General features: G+C 35.9%; 1 protein-coding gene across 1 annotated transcript; it reads right to left on the bottom strand.

The window, feature by feature from the left end:
• Positions 1–928: 928 nt before the first annotated feature.
• LOC129262096 (WD repeat-containing protein 93-like) lies at positions 929–17,043 on the bottom strand. Its single transcript, XM_054900137.2, has 13 exons — positions 16,560–17,043; positions 15,086–15,287; positions 14,471–14,608; positions 13,437–13,588; positions 12,444–12,530; positions 11,754–11,913; positions 10,359–10,536; positions 9,638–9,792; positions 6,733–6,864; positions 5,685–5,968; positions 4,781–4,940; positions 4,397–4,613; positions 929–3,550 (listed from the first exon to the last, which is right to left on the bottom strand). The coding sequence occupies exons 1-13, from the start codon at positions 16,815–16,817 to the stop codon at positions 3,466–3,468; spliced, it is 2,208 nt and encodes a 735-aa protein (XP_054756112.2). The 5' UTR covers positions 16,818–17,043; the 3' UTR covers positions 929–3,465.
• Positions 17,044–21,543: the final 4,500 nt, after the last annotated feature.

Here is a 21,543-nt window from a genome sequence, read left to right as displayed (position 1 = left end):
TTAAAATATCGCAGTACTTGTTTAGGGGTCAAGTTCAGTTCCGGAAATACTTGCCAAGGGTATCTTTCCAATACTTGTAAGGGGTAGGGTTTCACATGCCAATACTTTTTAAGGTGTGCATTTTCAGAATATGTAAAATACTTGTTTAGGGTGCTTTTTGAGACCCCCATGGTCGCGTCTGGTATCCACTCGTCAATGGAAGTGCCCCCCCCCCCCCCCCCCCAGGTTGAAAACTTTGCCCAGACCTCTACTTAACCTAGTTTAAGTGGCAGGCCGTTAACTTAATTAGAATCGGAGCATCAGTCTATTCTACAAGTATCAATATATGAGGGCTGTAATAAGTGAAATATTTCAAGGGGGTCAGACATGAAGCAAATTTTGTCAATTTTGATGAGAGCGGGAGGGCAAGGAAATTAAATTTTGACCATTTTTATTTTTAAAATCTAAATATTTCACCCTTATTCCTTTCCCTTTTTACCTTTTTCTTGGCCATGAAACTTTTGAGGGTCCATACACATACACAAACACCCACACACACACACACACACATGTATATATATATACATGTATATATATATATATTTGGGGGCATATAAGGAATTGGAAATGGGTATATTATTCTATAAAAGAAACTATAGCTGCAGAATATCCATTTTGAAAATGCTATAAAGGTCAAGTCCACCCCAGAAAAAGGTTGATTTGAGTAAATAGAAAAAAAATCAAACTAGCATAACGCTGAAAATTTCATTAAAATCGGATGTAAAATAAGAAAGTTATGAGATTTTAAAGTTTCCAGGGACTCAGTTTTAAGGGGAGAGAGAGTGATCACTCGCTACCGCTCTCCTTAATCCATTTTTGGTAGAGCGATTTATCACTCGCCTCAGCAATTGCTTAACAAGAGTGTCAGTCAATGATCACACTGTTCCAGTCATCCTTGAAAACTTTATTCGCTGTCAAGATTTTGTAAATAACACACAATTATATTGTAAGCAAAAAAATCACACTTGCACGAATGACATTATAAAGTTCAATGAGATAAATATTGCATAGATCAGATCTATATCTGATTGCTTGTCTCCTTTGGTTGTGGGTTGTAACTTTATTTAGTGTACCAAGGTGCTACATAACTTTTTAGAAGCAATTGCCCTGTCGGGCAAGTAAATTTTTAAATGGTTGGAATATACTGGAAAATCTTTGAAAAAAGTTTTACCTCTTCAAAAGAAAATATTGCGGTTTTAAACCATTGACCTTTTTTTCCCTCTTTTGACATGAACTGATGTACCTTGTTCTTGCATTTCTTTTTCCAAAGTGATTTTATCTTGTCCATCATGACCAAATTTAGGATCGATATATCTGCTGTGAGAATTTTTGCTTGCCCAATTCGGGCAAGTAGTTTTGGTCTTTACTTTAAAACCCTGAGTGTACATTCTTCCATCCATTTTGAAATCGGACAAGAGAGCTCCCCTTGTATGTCAAAGAAGAGCTTTTTCTAGAGCTCCCCTAATGCTCCCCTTAAAAGTTTTAGGAGAGCTTTTTATTGCTCCCCATATAATTATAAAACTGAGTCCCTGAGTTTCCCTTATTTTTCACAAACCAGTGATATGCACAACTCAGTGACATGCAAATGAGACAGTCAATGATGTCCCTCACTCACTATTTCTTTTGTAATTGTTTGAATTATACAATATTTCATTTTTACAGATTTGAAAATAAGGACCAATTAACTTGACTAAACCATATAGAATTAAATAATGATAAATCCACATGTTCAGGGAGGAATTGATTGTTGTTTCACTTGAAAATGAGAAAATAAGAATATTTCATATAATAAAAACAAAAGAAATAGTGAGTGGATGACATCATCAGGGCATCAGTCTCCTCATTTGCATACCGACCAGGATGTACATATAACTGTTTTGTGAAATCAAATTTCATATCTTTCTTATTTTACATCCGATTTTGATAAAATTTTCAGTCATATGCTTGTTGGATTTTTCTCTTTTTATTCAAATCAACTTTTTGTTGGGTTGGACTTGTCCTTTAAAGAAAATTTTAGTTCAATATCTGAATTGATTCAATGTACCTCCTTCATCAATGGACACTACAATACACAAAATTAAAAAAAAAATCAATGCATTTCATCAAAATCAGTTTCTATTCGTTTTGTGTACACATATACATAGCCTTGTTATTATATTAATTATAATTCACAGCTTATTTGTAGAAATTTTTATACAGAATAATATTTTATACAGATACATTTATATCTTCAAAATTATAATAAAATATATGTAACTATATACATGTATATACATAGGAAAATGAATCTCCACTTCGGATATCTTTTTTCAAAAGCAATTTGGGTGATGTACATTTCTTAATATGACTATTCCCCACTCCCTTTAACTTTTTTCAGTTTATCCAATATATAGGCCCAAATATCATCCATGGTTCAATTTCTTAGTCTGTAGACTCAGACCCTGATTGAAAATGTGACCAATAAGTTGGTCTTCACAGAAGACTAGCACTAATAAAACTTGCCTTTTCATTTATTTCAGTAATGGGAGGGATCTACTGTACACAAGTCATTGGCAGGGACATTAAGCTGTATATTCAGACCACTTTCCTTGAGTGAAGGGTCTGCGGATGGTTTGCGCAGTAACTACTAGTACCAGTTGTGTGTGTGAGTGTGGGGGGGGGGGGCTTGATCTCTCAATCACAAAGTAATATGGTAAAGTTTGGTCAAATTGGCATGAATATCACTTTAACTGGGGAACGACTTTAAGTTCCAAAGTAAGAGATACCTGCCATTTCACTTAAATTTTTTAAAGATTTGTGAAGAAACAATCAATATTCATCTATTCCTCCTAATAAATAATATCAACATAAGGAGGCATAGTTTAAGGTATAGAATCAATTTATTGAATAACGTCAAATATTAAGTTTGACAGTCTCAAGGGGGGGGGGTAGGCATAACAACTTTATATAGATCTGTGACATTATGTTTGTCTGAATTTACTAATTAGGTGTTACACAACTAAGACCTCCGACTGGTCCATGTATTAGACTTCTGGAAATGAGAAAAATTGGAAGTCGATGGAATGATATACAGATATCTAGATCTCTCTTGTGATGAGAAGATGGAGCTTCAAGTTATCAAATGCCAAGCTATCAAGTACACATGCTCCTAATTTGAAATAAAGTAATGTCAGTTTCTTTTATCTATCGGGGCTATTCAGCATCACATTAAATTGGCAACACTCCAATCTCTGGTCCCAATTAATTGTATCATTGTTCAGCCCTGCTCAAACTGGTCCAGCATGATTATATTGAATCCTGAGGTACCATGCTTGACTTGAATGTACATCATTGTTTTCTGATCAGTGGCCAACATGGTCATACGGATGCACATCAAGTTGGCAACAGCTCATCTCCTGTCGACAGCCATGATTGTTCGTGCGGACTCTACCTAGTCCTATTCGCTGCTTTCTGCTTGAGGGCATTCCAACGATCCTGCATCCGTACCTGACGGCTCTGCTGTTCATTCAGCCTGGTGTAAGAACGAGGAAATAGGAAGAAAATATATGAGCTCCATTTGATAAAATCATTTCTGACCCCTTTTTCCCCTTTCCTTCATTAATATTTTATTCAGCAGAACAATCATTAAGCTTTATATGACACCTAGCTAGATCCTTGTCATTTGATTGGTTGTTAGATATCGATCATTGAGCCCATTTTACAATGATGTCATCAACCATGCAATTTTGGATCCATAAGACTTTGTCCATTGCATGCACTCACCCAGACTGCAGGCACCACACCACACGTAAAAACCACTCCTGTTTGCAGCGCGCATGTTGTTATGTACCATAGGTATGTATGCGACAATCAACAGACCGAGCTCGCACTGCATGAACATATTTTGCATCGAAATTCCTAAATTTAATAATCTATTCAATAAATCTATTTTTAGGTGTCATATAAACCAAATAATGAATGTTCTTGTCATTCGTGCAATGGACAGAATACTTCATTCGGTTAAGATGAAATGAATGATCCATTCAACTCGGCTACGCCTCATGAATGGATCATTCATCTTTCACCTCATGAAGTATTCTGTCCATTGCATTCATGAACATTCATATTTGTATACCATGCATTGCAGAGCTGAATTTACATTCATATTGTAATACACAAATTGAACTACCCTCACACATTTTAACCCAAGTTTGACTATTTACAGACGTCCATGGTTTCTTGTATAATGAAAAAATAAAAAACAGACCTGACTTTCTGATTGAGAAAGATTTTTCTTTCAATTAAATTGATCTACAAATCGACCTACTTGAGATACACCTTTATAAAAAAAAATATTTCATCACAACAAATAACATACCTGTTTGAGAAGAGAATGTCAAATCTTCCTTTGGCCTGCGTGGTGTGAAGGAGAGTGGGAGCCTTGGTGTCTACATCATCTAATGTTCTCCACAGGTTTGTCAAGCAAGCAAAGGAGTGCATTCCATACGCATAGACAGTGGGCTTGGGGTCAAAGGTTACATCATTTTCAGCTTCTGCTCCATCCGGGGCATTGTTCTTTCCCCTTGCTTTCTCTCCTTTGTAGAAAAAAATGCATAGGTCAAGATAACTGTTGAATTTCAATTGTTACATGAACTGAATGTAGATCTTTTTTAGTAGGCCTACCATATGAAGGTTTTAATGAAATAAATACTGCTTATGATGAGGACAAAACAAATAATTTATGGCAATATGAGTGACTCACCTCTCACAAAGAGCATTTGGCCCGCAGCAGCCAAGGAAATGACTGGTTTCTCATTGTCACATTTGAGAATAGTTGATTCTGGGAGTTTCACAAGACAGAGCTTCTTGCCAGTAAACACATTGCAGAGGTATATATCACCAAACTTGGTCACCAATAATGTCTACATAAAAAATAAGTAAGAACAAGATAAGAGCTCAGTAATTTCAATTATTTTATTGCAGTATTTCTTTTGCATGCAATGAATATAATTGAAGACTAAGTAACAATTTGTAAAATTTTAGGAAAAGAGGTATTTTGATTGTAGATGCATTTGATCAGATAACTAAATGGTGGGTGTTTCATAAAGCTGGTGAACCTTTCTCACGTGCTAATCACTAATGAACAAATAATGGTGAACATCATTTACCACAAGAAAGGATCACCAGTCGTTCTTAAAGTCGCTCTTAACTTACAAACAGCTTTATGAAACGGCCACATGATCTGTCCAATTCAAAGAATGCACTTGCCAAATGGCTTACCCATTTTCAAGGAATGGCTTGATCAAACAAAAATACCTCAAAAAATAACATCCCAGCAAAGAACTGTAGAGAAGGAGCTATAAATAAGTATTCAAAATCTTATATCCATATTTTTATTATTGTACCTCATTACAATGAAATTACATTACAAACATTGGAATGATTTGCTGATAAAATATAAGATTACCAAAATAATATACAGAGAACTGTTCATTCTCCCCCAATGGCATGGGAGGGGTGTTTTTAGCATAGCCTGGCACTGACTTTAAACACAAGATGGCAAAACCATGGTACATTTTGTAACAAGGTACAAAAAAATAAAAGTCTTTAATATCATTTTAAATATGAATAAGGAATGGAACATACAAGTGAAAAACAATTCTCACCGTGTCTTGCAACGTAACGACAGGTGCCACATGGCAAGCCCCATCTCTTTTGTCCCTCCACGTTCCACGATACACAGGCTTCACAGTCGGCTTATCACCATAGCAACAACCTACTGTCGCTAAGTCACCGTTGCTATCGCCGACCAGGACAGCAATCTCAGGCTTGGCTTTGAGGGCATCCAGTCTGTCACTGGGGGAAGTGATGGCTTTGGTTGGGGGTGGGGGAAGGATGTGCAGATGGCAGATGGGGCGTGAGAAGACCTTGCTGGCCATTATAGGAATACCTGTGGGTGGAATAGGAAGGTTATCACAGATGAAAATATACACATTCAGCATCCAATTACATTCCTCCCTTCCTTATCTTGATGCTAGGTGCAGATTTTAAAAAAATATATTAGCAATGATATATTAGTAAGAAGCTCAGTAATCGATGGGGTATTATATGAATTATGTGAGAGTGACAGAGGTCTTTTACTAATATGAAAACTATCAATAGTTCAAGGCATTCCATCTGACCTGGAGTATCATCTCTTTTCTCATTTTTTTTTTCTGGGGTAGAAATTAAAATGGTAAAGGTTCAAACTACAAGTTTCAAAACATTTTTCAGGATATTTTTGCAGATGACAAATAAAAAGGTGTTTTGATTTCACATTCCAAAAACCTTTCTGAATCTCACTACTTGTGTGATCCATTACATATTTGAGCTAGAACAGTGTTTCTGCACAAGAAAAACACACAAAGCAATTTTGAAACACATTTCTGGTTATAGAGAAAACACAGATTATACAGCTAGATGCCAAAAATACAACTTGCCCACCTGACATGGCCCCTCCTTCTGCAGTTGCACAGTGACAACTCAAGTGTTTTTGCTGCGCGGTGGGATGATAAAGGCAGCCATTTGACAAACATATTTGTGAAGGAATTTGGAAATACATTTTTATACTGATAATAGGTAAGAAACGTGTTTCTATAAACTAAACCGACTTGACACTACGAGTTCTCTTCACAATCAGAGCCCTAACGTAATTCATGAACAAAGAACACTTACTGAGATGTTTGTCCCAAAGAGCAATGGATCCATCTTCCAGTCCGAGAGCAATGAGTGATGTACATGGTGTGGTAGCCATTGATGTGATCTTACCAGCGTTTGGCCAAACCTGATCTGGCTTGTGCTCTAAATCTAGCATGAGGGTAAAAAATGAATGAATAACAAAATTTGCCCAACTTAAATGCTGATAATAGACATTTATCAGGTGTAATGTGAGTGGGTGGTTGGTACTGAACAGAATCACTGATAATGGGTGCTTCACATAAAAAACCATCTAAAGACCAACTCGGAGATATCAACCACACATTAATAATTTACTCAGCAAACAGATTATATCATGCAGATTGCAACTTTTAGCATTGAACCTTTTTTTATTTTATCCTTTCTGTACATTGTAATCAAATTGCATCAAATGTCTGACTGCCATAAATTTCTGTACTTCAAAACAGGAAACTCTGATCAGCTCATCAAAGAGAGAAGGAAATCAGAAAAGCACATGTAGTTTTAGAAATGGAATGATCTTTAACTCTTTGTGCACTGGACCATGAACCCATCTGTACTGAATTATTTTCAGGGAGGGAAACAATCACTAGCGTACCTACGAGCCACAACCCATGCAAAGGACGTATCCCTGCCCCCCCTGACGAGCTTGAAGACCTTTTTTTTTTTTTGCTTGTCAATTTTTTTTTCTGGTAGGAAATCCTTTATTTGTCATTGAAGACCCTTTTTTTTTTTTTTTGCTTGTCAATTTTTTTTTCTGGTAGGAAATCCTTTATTTGTGATTGAAGACCTTTTTTTTTTCTTTTTTTTTTTGCTTGTCAATTTTTTTTTCTGGTAGGAAATCCTTTATTTGTGATTGAAGACCTTTTTTTTTTTTTTTTGCTTGTCAAATTTTTTGGCGGACGGTTTTGCCCCCCCTGTGGAAAATCCTAGGTACGCCACTGGAAACAATGCATTGTTTGTTGAGTGTGAAATGCGAAGTTCGCACGGCACCGAGTGTGCATTGGTGTGAAGTACGTGTGGAAAGGGTTAAAGTAATGCCTTGAAAACACATCAAATCATTTGCATGCAACAAAGTTCATGAAGTGCATGATCAAAGCCACGTAGCTCATTCTATTCAGATAACATGTGACAAGCCATCCCACAACCAATAAAGCCAGCCAAAATAAGTTTTGAGATTGAAAAAGCACATCCCAGGATTCAAAATGATATCATAACTTGTCAAAATTGATAAAAAACAACCCACTCAAGTATCGTAAGGGTACTAGTATTCAACCTGTTTGGAGAGTTTCCTCAAATATATAGAAATATAGAATTTACCTGAATTTCGGACCCGTCTTATTTCCAAGAGCAAATGTTGGTTATTCTTTTTCCATTATTTTTTTCTTCAACCCGTCGACTGTGTGCGCGGGCGATCGAATTATACGGCGATGGTTTTTGGCACTAGTATTCAATTCGTCGGCACTAGTATTCAACCTAGCGATGAAAGATGGCCCTGTCTCTCAATCTGCCCTTGTCCCATCCGACTATGGACTAGACCATTTGAGATGAGACCAAACAGGGAATTAATCAAAGCCAGAGACATACATAGATCTAGATCTAATTTAGCAATCTAAACCATCTTGAGATTCGCTATCTATCATCACTAGGTTGAATACTAGTGCAATTCAGTGCAAAAAGTCATCGCCGCATAATTCGATCCTCCGCGCATATTGTTGACAGATTGATAAAGAAAATACCGACAACAGATTACCCTGGAAATAACAAAAGTTATGATATTAAAATAAATTCCCTATTTCTAAATATTTGGGGGAATTTGTCCAAATCTTTGAATTATGCCGGGTTGAATACTAGTGCCCATACGGTACTTGATTGAATGCAGAAGAAACTAAACAAGAGCTTCTGAAAATCAGGAGAAAACCATGTTTGAAGTTCAGGGTTCAGGTTCACTCAAGCATGAGATGTGCACACTGTGCAAGAAACTTTCAAGCAGTACGAAAGAATGGTGTCAAAGAAACTCTTGTATCATTTTGTTTTATATCCAAATTTAGAAATTCATTTTTAGACAGTATGAAGAATTGCTCTTTCATACAAACTGATTTATGAATTTTTGCTTTTTTAAGACCAAATTACTTTTTTGTTACTTAAAGGTCAAGTCCACCCCAAGAAAATACTGAAATGAATAAATAGAGAATAATCAAACTAGCATAGTGCTGAAAATTTCATCAAAATCGGATGTAAAATAAAAAAGTTATGACATTTTAAAGTTTCGCTTAATTTTCACAAAACAGTGATATGCACAATTAGGTGAGTCAGTCGATGATGTCCATCACTCACTATTTCTTTTGTTTTTTATTGTTTGAATTATACAATATTTCATTTTTTATAGATTTGACAATAAGGACCAACTTGACTGAACAATATATTATTACACAATGCTAATTCCACATGTTCAGGGAGGAATTAATCCTTGTATCACTTGACAATGAGGAGAAAATTAGAATATTTCATATAATAAAATACAAAAGAAATAGTGAGTGGATGACGTCAGTCTCCTCATTTGCATACCAGCCAGGATGTGCATATAACTGTTTTGTGAAATTAAGCAAAACTTTAAAATGTCATAACTTTCTTATTTTACATCCGAATTTGATGAAATTTTCAGTGTTATGCTTATTGTATTTTTCTCTTTTTATTCAAATCAACTTTTTGTTGGGGTGGACTTGTCCTTTAAAGAGACCCTCCCTGGCGACTTGTTGGTTTTGGGGTGGCTCGTCACAAATGAGGAAAAACATCATGGTGATTTGAACTTACACCCACTAAAGGCTCCTAACATACAGTCTTGAATATTTCATAAATTGATGTGACCTGTCATGGGCTCACTAAAATCTAATATGAACCTTACCTTTGGCAGTCTTCAGTAGGTTATACAGACAGATATTTGTAGAGTTGGACCAACTAGCTATGAAGATATGGGCCTGGTCCTGGTTAATGGGAGCTGCATTGGCAGAGGCTAGCATCAAACCAGGTTTCACAAACAGACACTTTGCTCTGCAAGGCCTGAAGATAAAAAAGAATGCAAGTGAAAATTAAATTTGTTGATATGACTATTATTTCATATAAGCTAATATAATTAATCACATATGAAAAAAAAATCCATGGAGGTGATAAAAAAATATGTAAATCCAACACATAAATGGACCTTTTCCTTTGCCTAATTGAAACTAAGACTACAATGAACTGACCTTAACCGTAACAACTGCAATGGAAATTGAAATGGAAACATATTGTTTTCATTAAAATACACTGCTGAATTAAAATTGTGCTAAATATACAAAAATCCTTCTATTGACATATATGACTAAAACATACCAGAACAGAAATACATTTTTTGAACATTGGAAAGGCATGTTTGAGATAAAAATCAAACAACAATTTTTCAAATATTCCTGCTCAATCAACAAATCAAATAAATTAATGTCAAATTTTTTCACCAGGTTTCATCACACTTACATGTAGGAAGGTTAGATAATCCCATCTCCTGCTATGGTATAACAAAAATGTTTAGAAATATAACATCTAAAATCAAATTGTAATCAAAAGAGATGTCAAAGACACAAACTCACTTCTTTTCTGATATGTGGTACTTTGGGTCTGTGTAAGGCCCTAAGACTTGATCGGCAGCCAGTCTTCTTGTGTTAAGATGCTCTGATTGTATGAGATGTCTGCTACCCTGGCCAACGGTTGAACACCACTCCTCTGATGCTGGGGTGGGTTGACCTGGGTGAGGAACGCTACTCGCAGCTGAGAGGAAATGGTGGAGGAATATGGAGATTATTTACTTTTGGGGTTCAATTCCAGACATGACATAATTTCCTTCATCAGCACAATAGCTGCTCTGCTAAAGCTAGGATAATTATGCTAATTATGCTGCATTTATTGTAGAGTGCTTTATAAAGAGGTGTTAAGTGCTATAAGCAAGTCTCATCCAATCATAGGTATGATGTAAAGACTGACCAGCAAGTGCAGCACAAGTTGAAAAATTCAATTTACAATTTACGAAAGTTCACGTGAATGTACATTATTGCAAGATATATTCATGGTTGGAATTGTGAGAGATCGGGGAACTGTTTATTTATTTATTATTTATTCGGCACTTCAAACATATTCAAGATTACAAAGCAATATCAAACATTACATGAAATGACATAAAAATTATACAGGTACGTGCAATATTTGATAGCAGTTTGCCCAGTGCATCAGTTGGTGGCCAGGGAAGAGGAGAGCAAACTCAATCACTGTGACCTAATGGTCCCTCCGCCCGATAGAAAGAGTTGCAATTGAACACAAATACAAACTAATTAACCTCTGAACATTATTAGGTGCAAGCACTTGGGATTTGGGTTTGATTCTTTAAAGTTGAGATAAAAGTTTACCTAGTTTTTGCAACAGGCAACATGGATGAGACTATTGGCAGTATTTTCTCTTTGCTAAAAAAATTTTCATTCACTAATTTTTGAGCACCACTGTATTATCAGCATTTTACACAAGATTCTGATCATGATATGACACCTACGTATTAAAGTCCTTGTCATTTGATTGGTTGATTGATATCAATCATTCAGCCCATTTTATGACGACGTAATTAATCATGTACCGGTAATTGTAATTTTGGATCCATACAATTTTATCCATTGCACGCTCACCTAGACCACCAGCACTATGCGTAAATGTATGTGGCAATCAACAGACCATGCTCGCTCAGCAGCATGCACTGCATGTTGCATCCCAATTCATAAATGTCATCTATTTTTAGGTTCATACAAAACAAATAATAAATGTTTTTATCATTCGTGCGATGGACAGAATATTTCATTCAGCGAAAGATGAAATGATCCATTCAACTCTGCTATGCCTCATTGAATTCACCACCATCTTTTACCTCATGAACTATTCTGTACATTTTAAACCTTCATTATTTTATAATGATCATTATATATTATATCAAATATAAGTATTACCTGATAGCTGGTCTGGGAGTGGTTTCACTCTAAGTACAGTGGTTGGTTTAGAGAGGGATGCAGGGTTCCATTCTGGCGCTGTGGTTGAGGCACCCGTTTGGGGCACCGTCACTGCTGCTGTGGGGGTCACGGTTCGTGGTGTGTCCTGTGAGGTCACAGACTGCGGGGAAAATGAGAGAAGAGATAAAAATTAATTGACATTCTTTAATTGATAATGATCAGAAGAATATTAACTCTCAAAGCGATAACAGAAACATCAATAATGCTGTACATTTGTGTGGAGAAGCTAAACATGACACATCTACATTGAATTGAGAATTAAACAGTAATGGAGTGAATATACCAAAGGTTTCAAGAATATAGAACATGCATGCAGTGAAAAGGGTTATGCTATAAACCTCTCTTAAAAGATGGCAACATATTTCTTAATGTACATGTAAATGTTTATTTCATAATGGCATAAAGAAAAAAATACTCCTTTATGATGGATTAGAAGCAAAAATACAATACGGCCATCCACTGACAAAAAGAAGCAACCTTTGATTTATTATTTTTTTTGTTTTCAATTTGACTTTTACTCGATCTGGGATGGTCTACATGATGCACAGTCAAAACATACATGAATGAAACTAATTATCAGATTTAGATTTTTCTCCGCAGTATTTACAGAAATCCTCTATTTTTTTTTACCTTGGGTCTATTTGAAGGCATTGAGAGCCCTTCCATAGGGTGGCTGTATTCAATGGCATCGCTCTGTGAACCCTCCCCAGTACCCTCCTGTAAATCAAATAAAGTCATACATACAAGCAACATAGAAAGGCATGCATGGTGATGAGAGCACAGGAAAGAGTGTGATGACTTTCAAATGAACACATCAGGCAAGTACATGCATTTGGTAACAAGATCTTCTACAGTTCTACCACTGACTAAAAATCAACCATCAATGTGAACATACAGCATAATTGAGAGTGGTTTTAACTGATTAAAAGAAATGGATGATCGAAGTGTCTGATCAAGGTAGCAAGGTAAACATTTAACAAATTCATAATTACAAGCTACTAAAGGATCGTAAAGGAGGGTGAGATTGTAGAAGGGAATAAGAGAACAGAGGTGGACTACTTCGCGAAAGAAGAGCCGACGATATCTATTTCATGTGAAAGAGACAATTTTTTACTGTCCACAGCAGAATCTTTAATTGTAGAGTTTAAGAATACATCCAGTTACACACAGCTAAAATATATCAGTACAGAAATGTTGTGTACATTAAATAGCACTAACAGAGCACTAAAAGTAGACCCAGTCATATCTTTCAGAATGTGATGTCAAACGTAGATCCAAGATGTAAACAATGTGTTATTGTGACATTAGGCCTCGCTGCGGCATTACCACTTGTAATAGGCCCCTGTTAGTGCATGGATAGCTCTAACAACGTTTCTGTGCGGCTGGTAATGGAGAAGACTTTGTTTAACAAAGGATAACTGAACTACCACAGGGAAATACTGGATGGGGCTGTAGAACCTCGAGAAATTATAAGATTAGATTATGGTTGGGAGGGGCAAGCTACATGTATTGTATTTTAACAATGGTTTGACCCCCAACCTCTGTCTGAGCAGAACATTCCAAGACTACTGAGATAATACTACTATAGGCACAAAGTTCTCTAAGCTGTCTACATTTACTTACCTGTGCATTAGAAAGATCTTCTGTGCTCTTAGTGTGACCTGGCTGTTGTTGCTGCTGTTTGGCTATAGCAGCCTCCACATCCCTCACCCAGTTGTCTCTAGGAAGCTTAAAGACATCTATCCAGGATTCTGCGTTATCGTCTTTATCTCCCTCTACAGAAAATAAAAAGTAAATACAATTCTTGCTTGAGCTAATCTGTTATTAATATGATATTTTGATTCTTTCACAAATATTTAGTTACACTATAGCCGCGGTAGACAGTTAGCTTCTTTCCTGCAAAATTGGCACTTGTATTCTCATCTTAAGTGTGATTTAACCTAAGCATTTCAGAATTTTCAATCTTGTTCTTGACCTCAAGGGAGTTGGTCTTTATTTTGTTGGAGCTCCTCCTCTTCTTTGAACCATTACTTGAGATGAATTTAAGAAATGTATAAACAAAAAAAGAGATCAAAGCTGTTAACCAATGAGCGAAAACAAAGTCTCAAAAAAGTGGATGCCATAACTCCACTCAAAGCTGGACGGATGTCAAGTGGTCAAAGCTCAATGCTGCAATATATCAATATGTCTTTTTTCAGGATAGGGCATCTCTAGATCAGAATAATCAACAGTAATAATATATATCTTTTTATTAAGTCTATTGAATATATGATCTTGATCTCAATTAATAATGTCTATCTCCAGTTCTTTATCTTAGATTGTCTGATTATGATATTGGACCCTATAATCATCAATCAAACACTGCTTATTGTACTGAATTAAAAACAACAACATTCTAATATTCAATACATTTTCATTCTTATTCAAAAGTTCATCATTCAACTAATCTAATAATTTCAGGATTATTCTTTTTACTTCTTTCTAATGTTATTGTTCATTTTTCATTTCAATATAAATGTTTTTTTAACAATTCAATTTCAGAACCATTCTTTCTTACCTTTTCTCTTCCTTTATTTCTTTATTTCCCTCTTTCTTTTTCAGTTTTCCCCCTCTATTTGTCAATGATTATATTAAAATAATTTGTAAATAATACTTACTTTCCAATGTAAGAGCAATATAATCACCATCCCTGGAAAGATGCATGGCAACGACATGGGCATTGGAAGGTATTTCTGAATCAAAGGTTTTCAATAATAGCAGAGCTGATCCACTGAAACAGAATAACCGGCAAACATCTGAAAGAGTAATAAATAGAAAATATCAAGCTATTAAAATACTTTTCAAAAATTAAATAAAATTATGTGGTCTTATCAGAGATACAAAATGAATAGATAAGGAAAATGAGTGATCAACATAGGCATTGGATGAAAATTGAATGCTCTTAATGAAATCTATGTCATAATGCAAGGTTTGTTTTCAAGCCATTGGAATGTGGGTATAACCCCTATAATATGCATAATTTTGATTTCATTTGAATCATAAATCATAATAAATCAAATATTACATACCATCCAACAGTGATCGAGAGCCAAAAAATAAGGAACAAATTACCAATAAATTACACAAAATATGAAAAATTTTGAAGTTCCTATTTACATTACATTTTTTTTCACAGAAATAGGAACAAACAGGATAAAATGGCATTTTTCTTTTCCAAAAATAGGAATAATAATCTATTTTGATAGTAAAAGTTGGCAGGTAGGCAAATTTACCATTGGTGTCCAGTGTAGCAACCAAGCACATCTGAACCCCAATCTGTGTGCTCTCTATGGTAGTGAGTGCAGCACCCTCTTCTTCCCATGATGCAATGGGATTGTGTACTGTAGCATGAAGTACGAGAAGGCCCTTGTTGAGTCCTAAAAATACAGCACTCCCATCCGGGCTACCAGCCATGCATAAAATGTCCTCATTCTCCTGCAAGAAAAAGAGACGAGGATACATGTACATGTCATTTAGTATTCATCCTGAACAGTCCCGTGTAAAGTCTATGGATAATGTATTTTGCTTTTTGAGTTTTCTTCAAATACTTGTAAATTAAGTATTGTGCTTTGGAATAATCTGATATTACCATCATAAAAAGTAATGAACCATTGAAAGCAATCTAAATCATTGTCTTGTCCAGACTAGGTATCTTAATCCAGGGGGGGGGGCACTTAAATTATTTTTTGATGGGAGTGTGCCTCACAAAACTCTGAAATGGGGGTCTAAGGAACTGACTTTTTATGGTAAAGTACCTGTACGGGGTCTTGGGAAATATATATATACCACGCGGTGTGAAAAACAGGATCTACGGAACGGGATCGCGGCAAGGTACGGGGATCGCGGCAAGGTACGGTGAACGCTAGCGCTGCGCATGCGCAAGCCATGCATGGAGCAGCTACTAGCTTATATGGAGGGAGTTGCGAAACCGTGTGTGCATCTTTCGAATGTGGCGCTCGCGCTTGACAATTTTGGCAGGGCTGGGGAACTGAGATGTCTTGTAAAGGTCTTGCGAGCGGGGCTGGGCGGCTTCTGAACTAAATTTTTGTAATTTGGGGTAGTAGAGAACTGAAAATTAGGTCTGAAAAAGGGGGTCATCAAAGCGGCAAGTCCCCGTACCACCAATATATGTGAGTGCCCCCCCCCCCCCCCCCCGGGATCTTAATTCCTGCAGGTATGAAGATGCCTGGGTGTATCATCATGGGGCTACCTTTGCCAACAAGAGCAATTTTTATTCAGGCATATCAATTACAATTTCGACTAGAAAACGTCTAAAAAAGAAAATAGATTCCACAAATGATGCCACATACAAAAAAACAGAGAAAGAAAGATATGAAGGAGGAAAAGCAAAGGGAAAAATAAAATAAATTTACAAAAATCAGGAAGATATTTGTAAAAAACAAGAAAGATATGTTAAAGAAGGAAAGACAGAATTAGAAAAGGGAAAAGACAAATTATTAGGAATAAAAAGAAAGTCTGAACAAATCCATGTTAGTTTGTTAGTATACTAATATACTAACCTCGCAATACGTGTGAGTGGGTCTAACTGTAACTTGTTAGTGTTAAAGCCAAGGGTAAAGACTTTTCACTGTCAGTGTCAATGTCACTCAGTCAGTCACACAACTTCACAAGATTGTTACTGCGAATGTGAACAGGAATGCATTTTAATTTTTATCAAACAAAATTAAAACCAGCTGCTGATTATACCTGAGCAATTGCAGTGTGTTCATATTCAGGGACAGGTTCTCGATTTCGCAATTCTTCAGCAACAGCCTCTCTTGCACTTATTTGCTCCCAAGCTACGTCGAAAATCCGGTTTACAATCTTGTCTACCAATCTGAAAGGCTGCGGTAACTTGTCGAACATTTGGTCCGGATCTGTGGCGTAGTCATCGTCGTCGCTGGACAGATTGCTCAGCGTGTCCGGCGTAATGGACATCAAGTTTTTCCTCACGTAAACTGGCATTGTCGGTGGATTTAAAGTTACTGAGCCACACTCATAAATAGCCTGTTCACTATTAAATCAGGAGAACCTTTCTCCAGAAGATAAGCTAAACCAAAATGAAGATATAAAGCTAGAATTTTGAGACAAAATATCAGCCCTCACAAATTGTTTGAGCTCACCTAGGCAACATTGTTCTGCTCATAACCGGGGAGGGCACTGTATAATTCATCACCGACGCGACTACCGTATCGCCCTTTTCATTTTTTCCTGGCATTTTTTACTCTATACAAATTTCTTGTTTAGACGTTTCAAGTTAGAAAGAATAGCAAAATTCACTAAATAAATATTTTCATTGGTTTTAACTGTTTGTTTGCTTTTCTCCGTGGGAAAATTAGGGAAATTTAACTAAATTCTTAATAACACAAATTCACTGAAGGCTAGCTATGACACAGAAAAGAAAAATATTAAGATTGATTGTAAATATGATGCAAATGTAGCTTTGATTAAGAAAAGAAGATGCACTAATCTAAACGAAATCTGAACATATTAAGATTATATATTTGTATGTTCTAAAGTCTTCTCAGACCGGGCCAACAAAGAAAATCCATTCAAGTTAAAAATTGGCTTGTGTCAAATATGAATTAACTACTGTCAATCAAATGGTTCTTTGCATGCATTTGTGATTATTTGGGATTATGTCTCGATTATTATTGTAATTATGGTCTATTTGCTGAATTCTTTCTTTACCATCATACTAGGTGTTCATGGCCAGAAATATAGATAATGACCAAATATGTAACTAAATTTGGCTGCTTTTTCTGATTAACTACACTGTTTTGGAGTGATGCTCATTAAAAAAGTCATGGGATCTTTTGTTAAAATAAGTTAATAATTGACAGTTTCTAATGAATTCAGTGTTCATTCACACACCAACTCACTATTGCTGCTCTATATGTGTAATGTGTCAGCTGATCTAAGAGGCTTTAGCACTGGCCAATATATTCCTCTTCCTTTTCCTCTTCTCGCTCTCTCTCTCCCTCTCCCCACCCCTCCCTACTCTCTTTCTCCCCACACCCCCTTCTCCCCTCTCTCTCTTGTCATTCCAAACTCCAATTTATGTTTTACAAAAAAAAGTTTTAAAATCTAATTAATAGAGTACTACATCTGGGGGTATTTCACAAAGTTTAACAAGATTATCACACTTAAATTCCAAATTGCGTATGGTATATATCGCATCTCCAAATCGGTTAAATCACACTCATAGAACGTGATTTACTGCCTGACAATCAATGAGATTACACATTGCAATATCATTTGCACACTGGCATTTAAGCATGACTTTTAACCAGATTTAAATGTTTATGAAACATCCCCAAGGATCATAGAAAACAGTACATTAATAAAAAGCCTTGATTATACATTTATTACCTTTATTTCATCAGATAAGGCAAAAAATAGACAGCTAAACCCCTCCAACCGATGAAGAGAGAATGGGGTTACACTGGGGTATGCTTCAAAAAAATAATCTTTTTTATAAAATGATCACCCAAATCACAATGTACCTGTAACATAATTCTTGTAAAAATTGATGGATAGTTACTATCATAAGACTGTGTGATTGTACAAGCAAAAATACCAACACTTGTTACACTACTCAATTATTATGTTATCTGTATACTCCTCTAACAAAAAAAAAGCATGGAATGGAATATATGTGTATTGATCTGGCAAAATATTCATGATTTAAAATGAAACAAATATAATTAAAGGAAAATGAAACCTTTGGAACAAGATAGCTTGTGTGAAAACAGAAAAATCAAAGAAACAGGTCAACGAAAGTTTGAGAAAAATCGGACAAATAATGAGAAAGTTATGAGCATTTGAATATTGCGATCACTAATGCTATGGAGATCCTCAAAATGGCAATGCGACAAAGATGTATGATGTCACTTGTGAACAACTCTCCCCATTACTTTAGTATATATTTCCCCTAAATTGCCTCTTTTATCACATCTATCAGTAGATCATGTGTTCTTTCTATAGGAGGGCATGTAATACAGATTTTTAAAGAATACATCATGGATAAAGAGTTTGTATCACCATAAGAAAAAGCAAAAAGAAACATTTTCAGGGTATTTTATAGTCCATCAAAGGGAAAGTTGTTCACATGTGACATCACACATCCTTGTCGCATTGCCAATGGGAGGATCTCCATAGCATTAGTGATTGCAATATTCAAATGCTCATAACTTTCTCATTATTTGTCCGATTTTTCTCAAAATTTCTTTGTTCTTATTCTTTGATTTTTCTGTTTTGACACAGGCCTACTTGTTCCAAAGGTTTCATTCCCCTTTAAGTTATGGATATTTTGAGATATAAGTCTGAAAATGTATCCTGAATTGTTGGGTGTTGTTGTTTCGTCCTAGGGCCAATTGATCTTATCCTACAAGGCTAAGTCCTATACTAGCTACAACCAGGTCATCTAACTACCACTTAGTTTAATCACCACTATTCTACAAAATTTGTCTATTTTCACTGAAGTTTTGCACATTTTGTCTGATTCCCACACTAACACCACTTTAAAAAACTGGTGCCAGCGAGACCATGATTCAAGACTTAATCGGAAACTAGTCAAAGTGTCTATTAGACCAAGTGGTAATAGACCCATTGGAAATAAGCCCAAACTAAGTAGACAAAGTGTATTTCACCATATTAGTGTACAACCATATAGAATAAGACAAACTGATATACCCATAACATGCACAAGAGTCATAGCCTGACTACAGGTATGTCAGTATCAGAGTTTATCAAGTCATGAAATAACCTTAATAGATTCCACTTTGATGCAGAGATTGATATCTGTATCACTATCCCTCCAAGATGCATTTTACATTTAGCTAATATTGACTTTATAAACAACAGTATACTCCCGGGGGGGCCACTTACATTGACGAGTGGATACCATGCGCGACCAAAAAAACATGTAAAAAGGATGTCATTTTCAAGATAGGGCACGTTACGTACGTAACGTGGTGATAAGGGTGTCAAAAACACAAAAATAATGGAAAAAGGGTATCTATTTCGCTAGGAAAGTAACGTGTTTAGGGTCAAATTTGCGGGGATGATGAAACAAAATTAAAATGTTTTATAAAGGATGTCCTTTTTGCCCCAACACTATATGTGTTTAGAGTCCGATTTGCGCGAGGTGTGGAAGGTGGGGCCGTGCACCAAATGGTGTGTAAAGGTAAAACCGACGAATGACGGACCAGTGACATAACAAAGATCGCTGTACTTGTTTAGGGATTCATTTCAGGGAATACTTGCCAAGAGTGTCGTTTTGTTTCCAATACTTGTTAAGGGTAGGGTTTCAGACGCCAATACTTGTTAAGGGGTGCATTTTCAGAATATGGAAAATACGTGTTTAGGGTGCTTTTCGAGACCCCATGGTCGCGCATGGTATCCAATCGTCAATGACAGTGGCCCCCCCGGGAGTATACTGTTACATGAAACAGAAATAGACACAGATGCATAGCTCAAGAAAATTCAAAATATGAGAACATTTATACTCTTGGCAGGACTCATATTCTAAAATTAACCAACTCCTTTGAAAGCCTTAGAGAGAAAGGATGATTTAGGTAAAGAAAATCTGACACCACAAGTCCTGATACCAAAAATGTTGAATGAAAATTCATTAGAGTGTTTCCATATCATGACCCCACTTTTTCTGATACCTCATTTTACCATTCACTTTTGAACAGGCTGACGTTTCACTTTAGTGAGTTGTCTTTTTTAAATGAATATTCATCACTGCGTATACTCTGTCGCCGGACGAATGGGCTTGCCACGTCTGGTGGGTGATCTTCAGCTCGGGCGGCTAGGTGTGTTGAGTTTAGTACCGCTAAAGATGATAACTTCACTACACGTCTGAAGATTAAGAAAGTGATGATGTCACAAAATATGTATTCATGAGGTCATATCTTGGGCCCCCACGGACCAAATCCCACTAATTTTGGATTATGGAGGTATTTCATCAAAATCATGCTCTACCTAAATATGTTATTAAAATTAATCAAAATGCAGAAAAGTGAAATGGTGATATCACACTTCAGTACTCTAAAGAACAAATAAAATTATACACTGTTACTCCTCAAACATGATTCTAAAAAACAAATATATGTCCCTTCCATAACATGTCAATATGAGTGAATTAAAATAAACACCCCAGAGATCACAAATTTTACTCCTGCTAAAAGAGATTTTTTTAAGATGAAACAAAAATATTAGAGTTGTTGCTTGATGAAAGACTGCCATCAGCGAAGAAGCTAGATGTTTCATAAATATTCAATAACATAAGAGAATAGGATTAGAACACACCTCTCTTTAATAAAAATACATTTTGACAAGAGATGAATATTCATTAAACAACAGAATGAAACTTTGTCTGTACAAAAATAGGAAAGTGGGGTATCAGGAATATGGAGTCATAAAAAGTGGGATCATGGTTTGGAAGCACCCGATTTCATTTAAAATAAAAACACTACACAATTAAAAGATATTCAAATATCCAACTCAGTATTCCAGCAAAGAACATACATGTATTTGACAGTTTGTCTTAAGAGAAGACAAGAAAAAAACCAAGCGAGTTCAATCCCCAATTTTCTGTTAAATGCTCTTAAAAAGGGGAATCCAGCCTTGGCCATACAATGTTGTGTTGGGGAGGAGAAAAATAAATTAAACAGAATGGTGA

The sequence above is a fragment of the Lytechinus pictus genome, chromosome 5, assembly GCF_037042905.1.
Source record: "Lytechinus pictus isolate F3 Inbred chromosome 5, Lp3.0, whole genome shotgun sequence".
NCBI lineage: Eukaryota > Metazoa > Echinodermata > Echinoidea > Temnopleuroida > Toxopneustidae > Lytechinus > Lytechinus pictus.
The sequence above is the reverse complement of the archived record's forward strand: the minus strand, read 5'-3'. Positions and strand labels throughout refer to the sequence as shown.

Coding starts and splice junctions, on each gene's coding strand:
- LOC129262096 (XM_054900137.2), bottom strand. CDS start 16,817: ATGCCAGTTTACGTGAGGAAAAACTTGATGTCCATTACGCCGGACACG. Junction 12,531..13,436: donor AAGATCTTTCTAATGCACAG/GTAAGTAAATGT, acceptor TTTGATTTACAG/GAGGGTACTGGGGAGGGTTC. Junction 3,551..4,396: donor GACATTCTCTTCTCAAACAG/GTATGTTATTTG, acceptor TTCTTACACCAG/GCTGAATGAACAGCAGAGCC.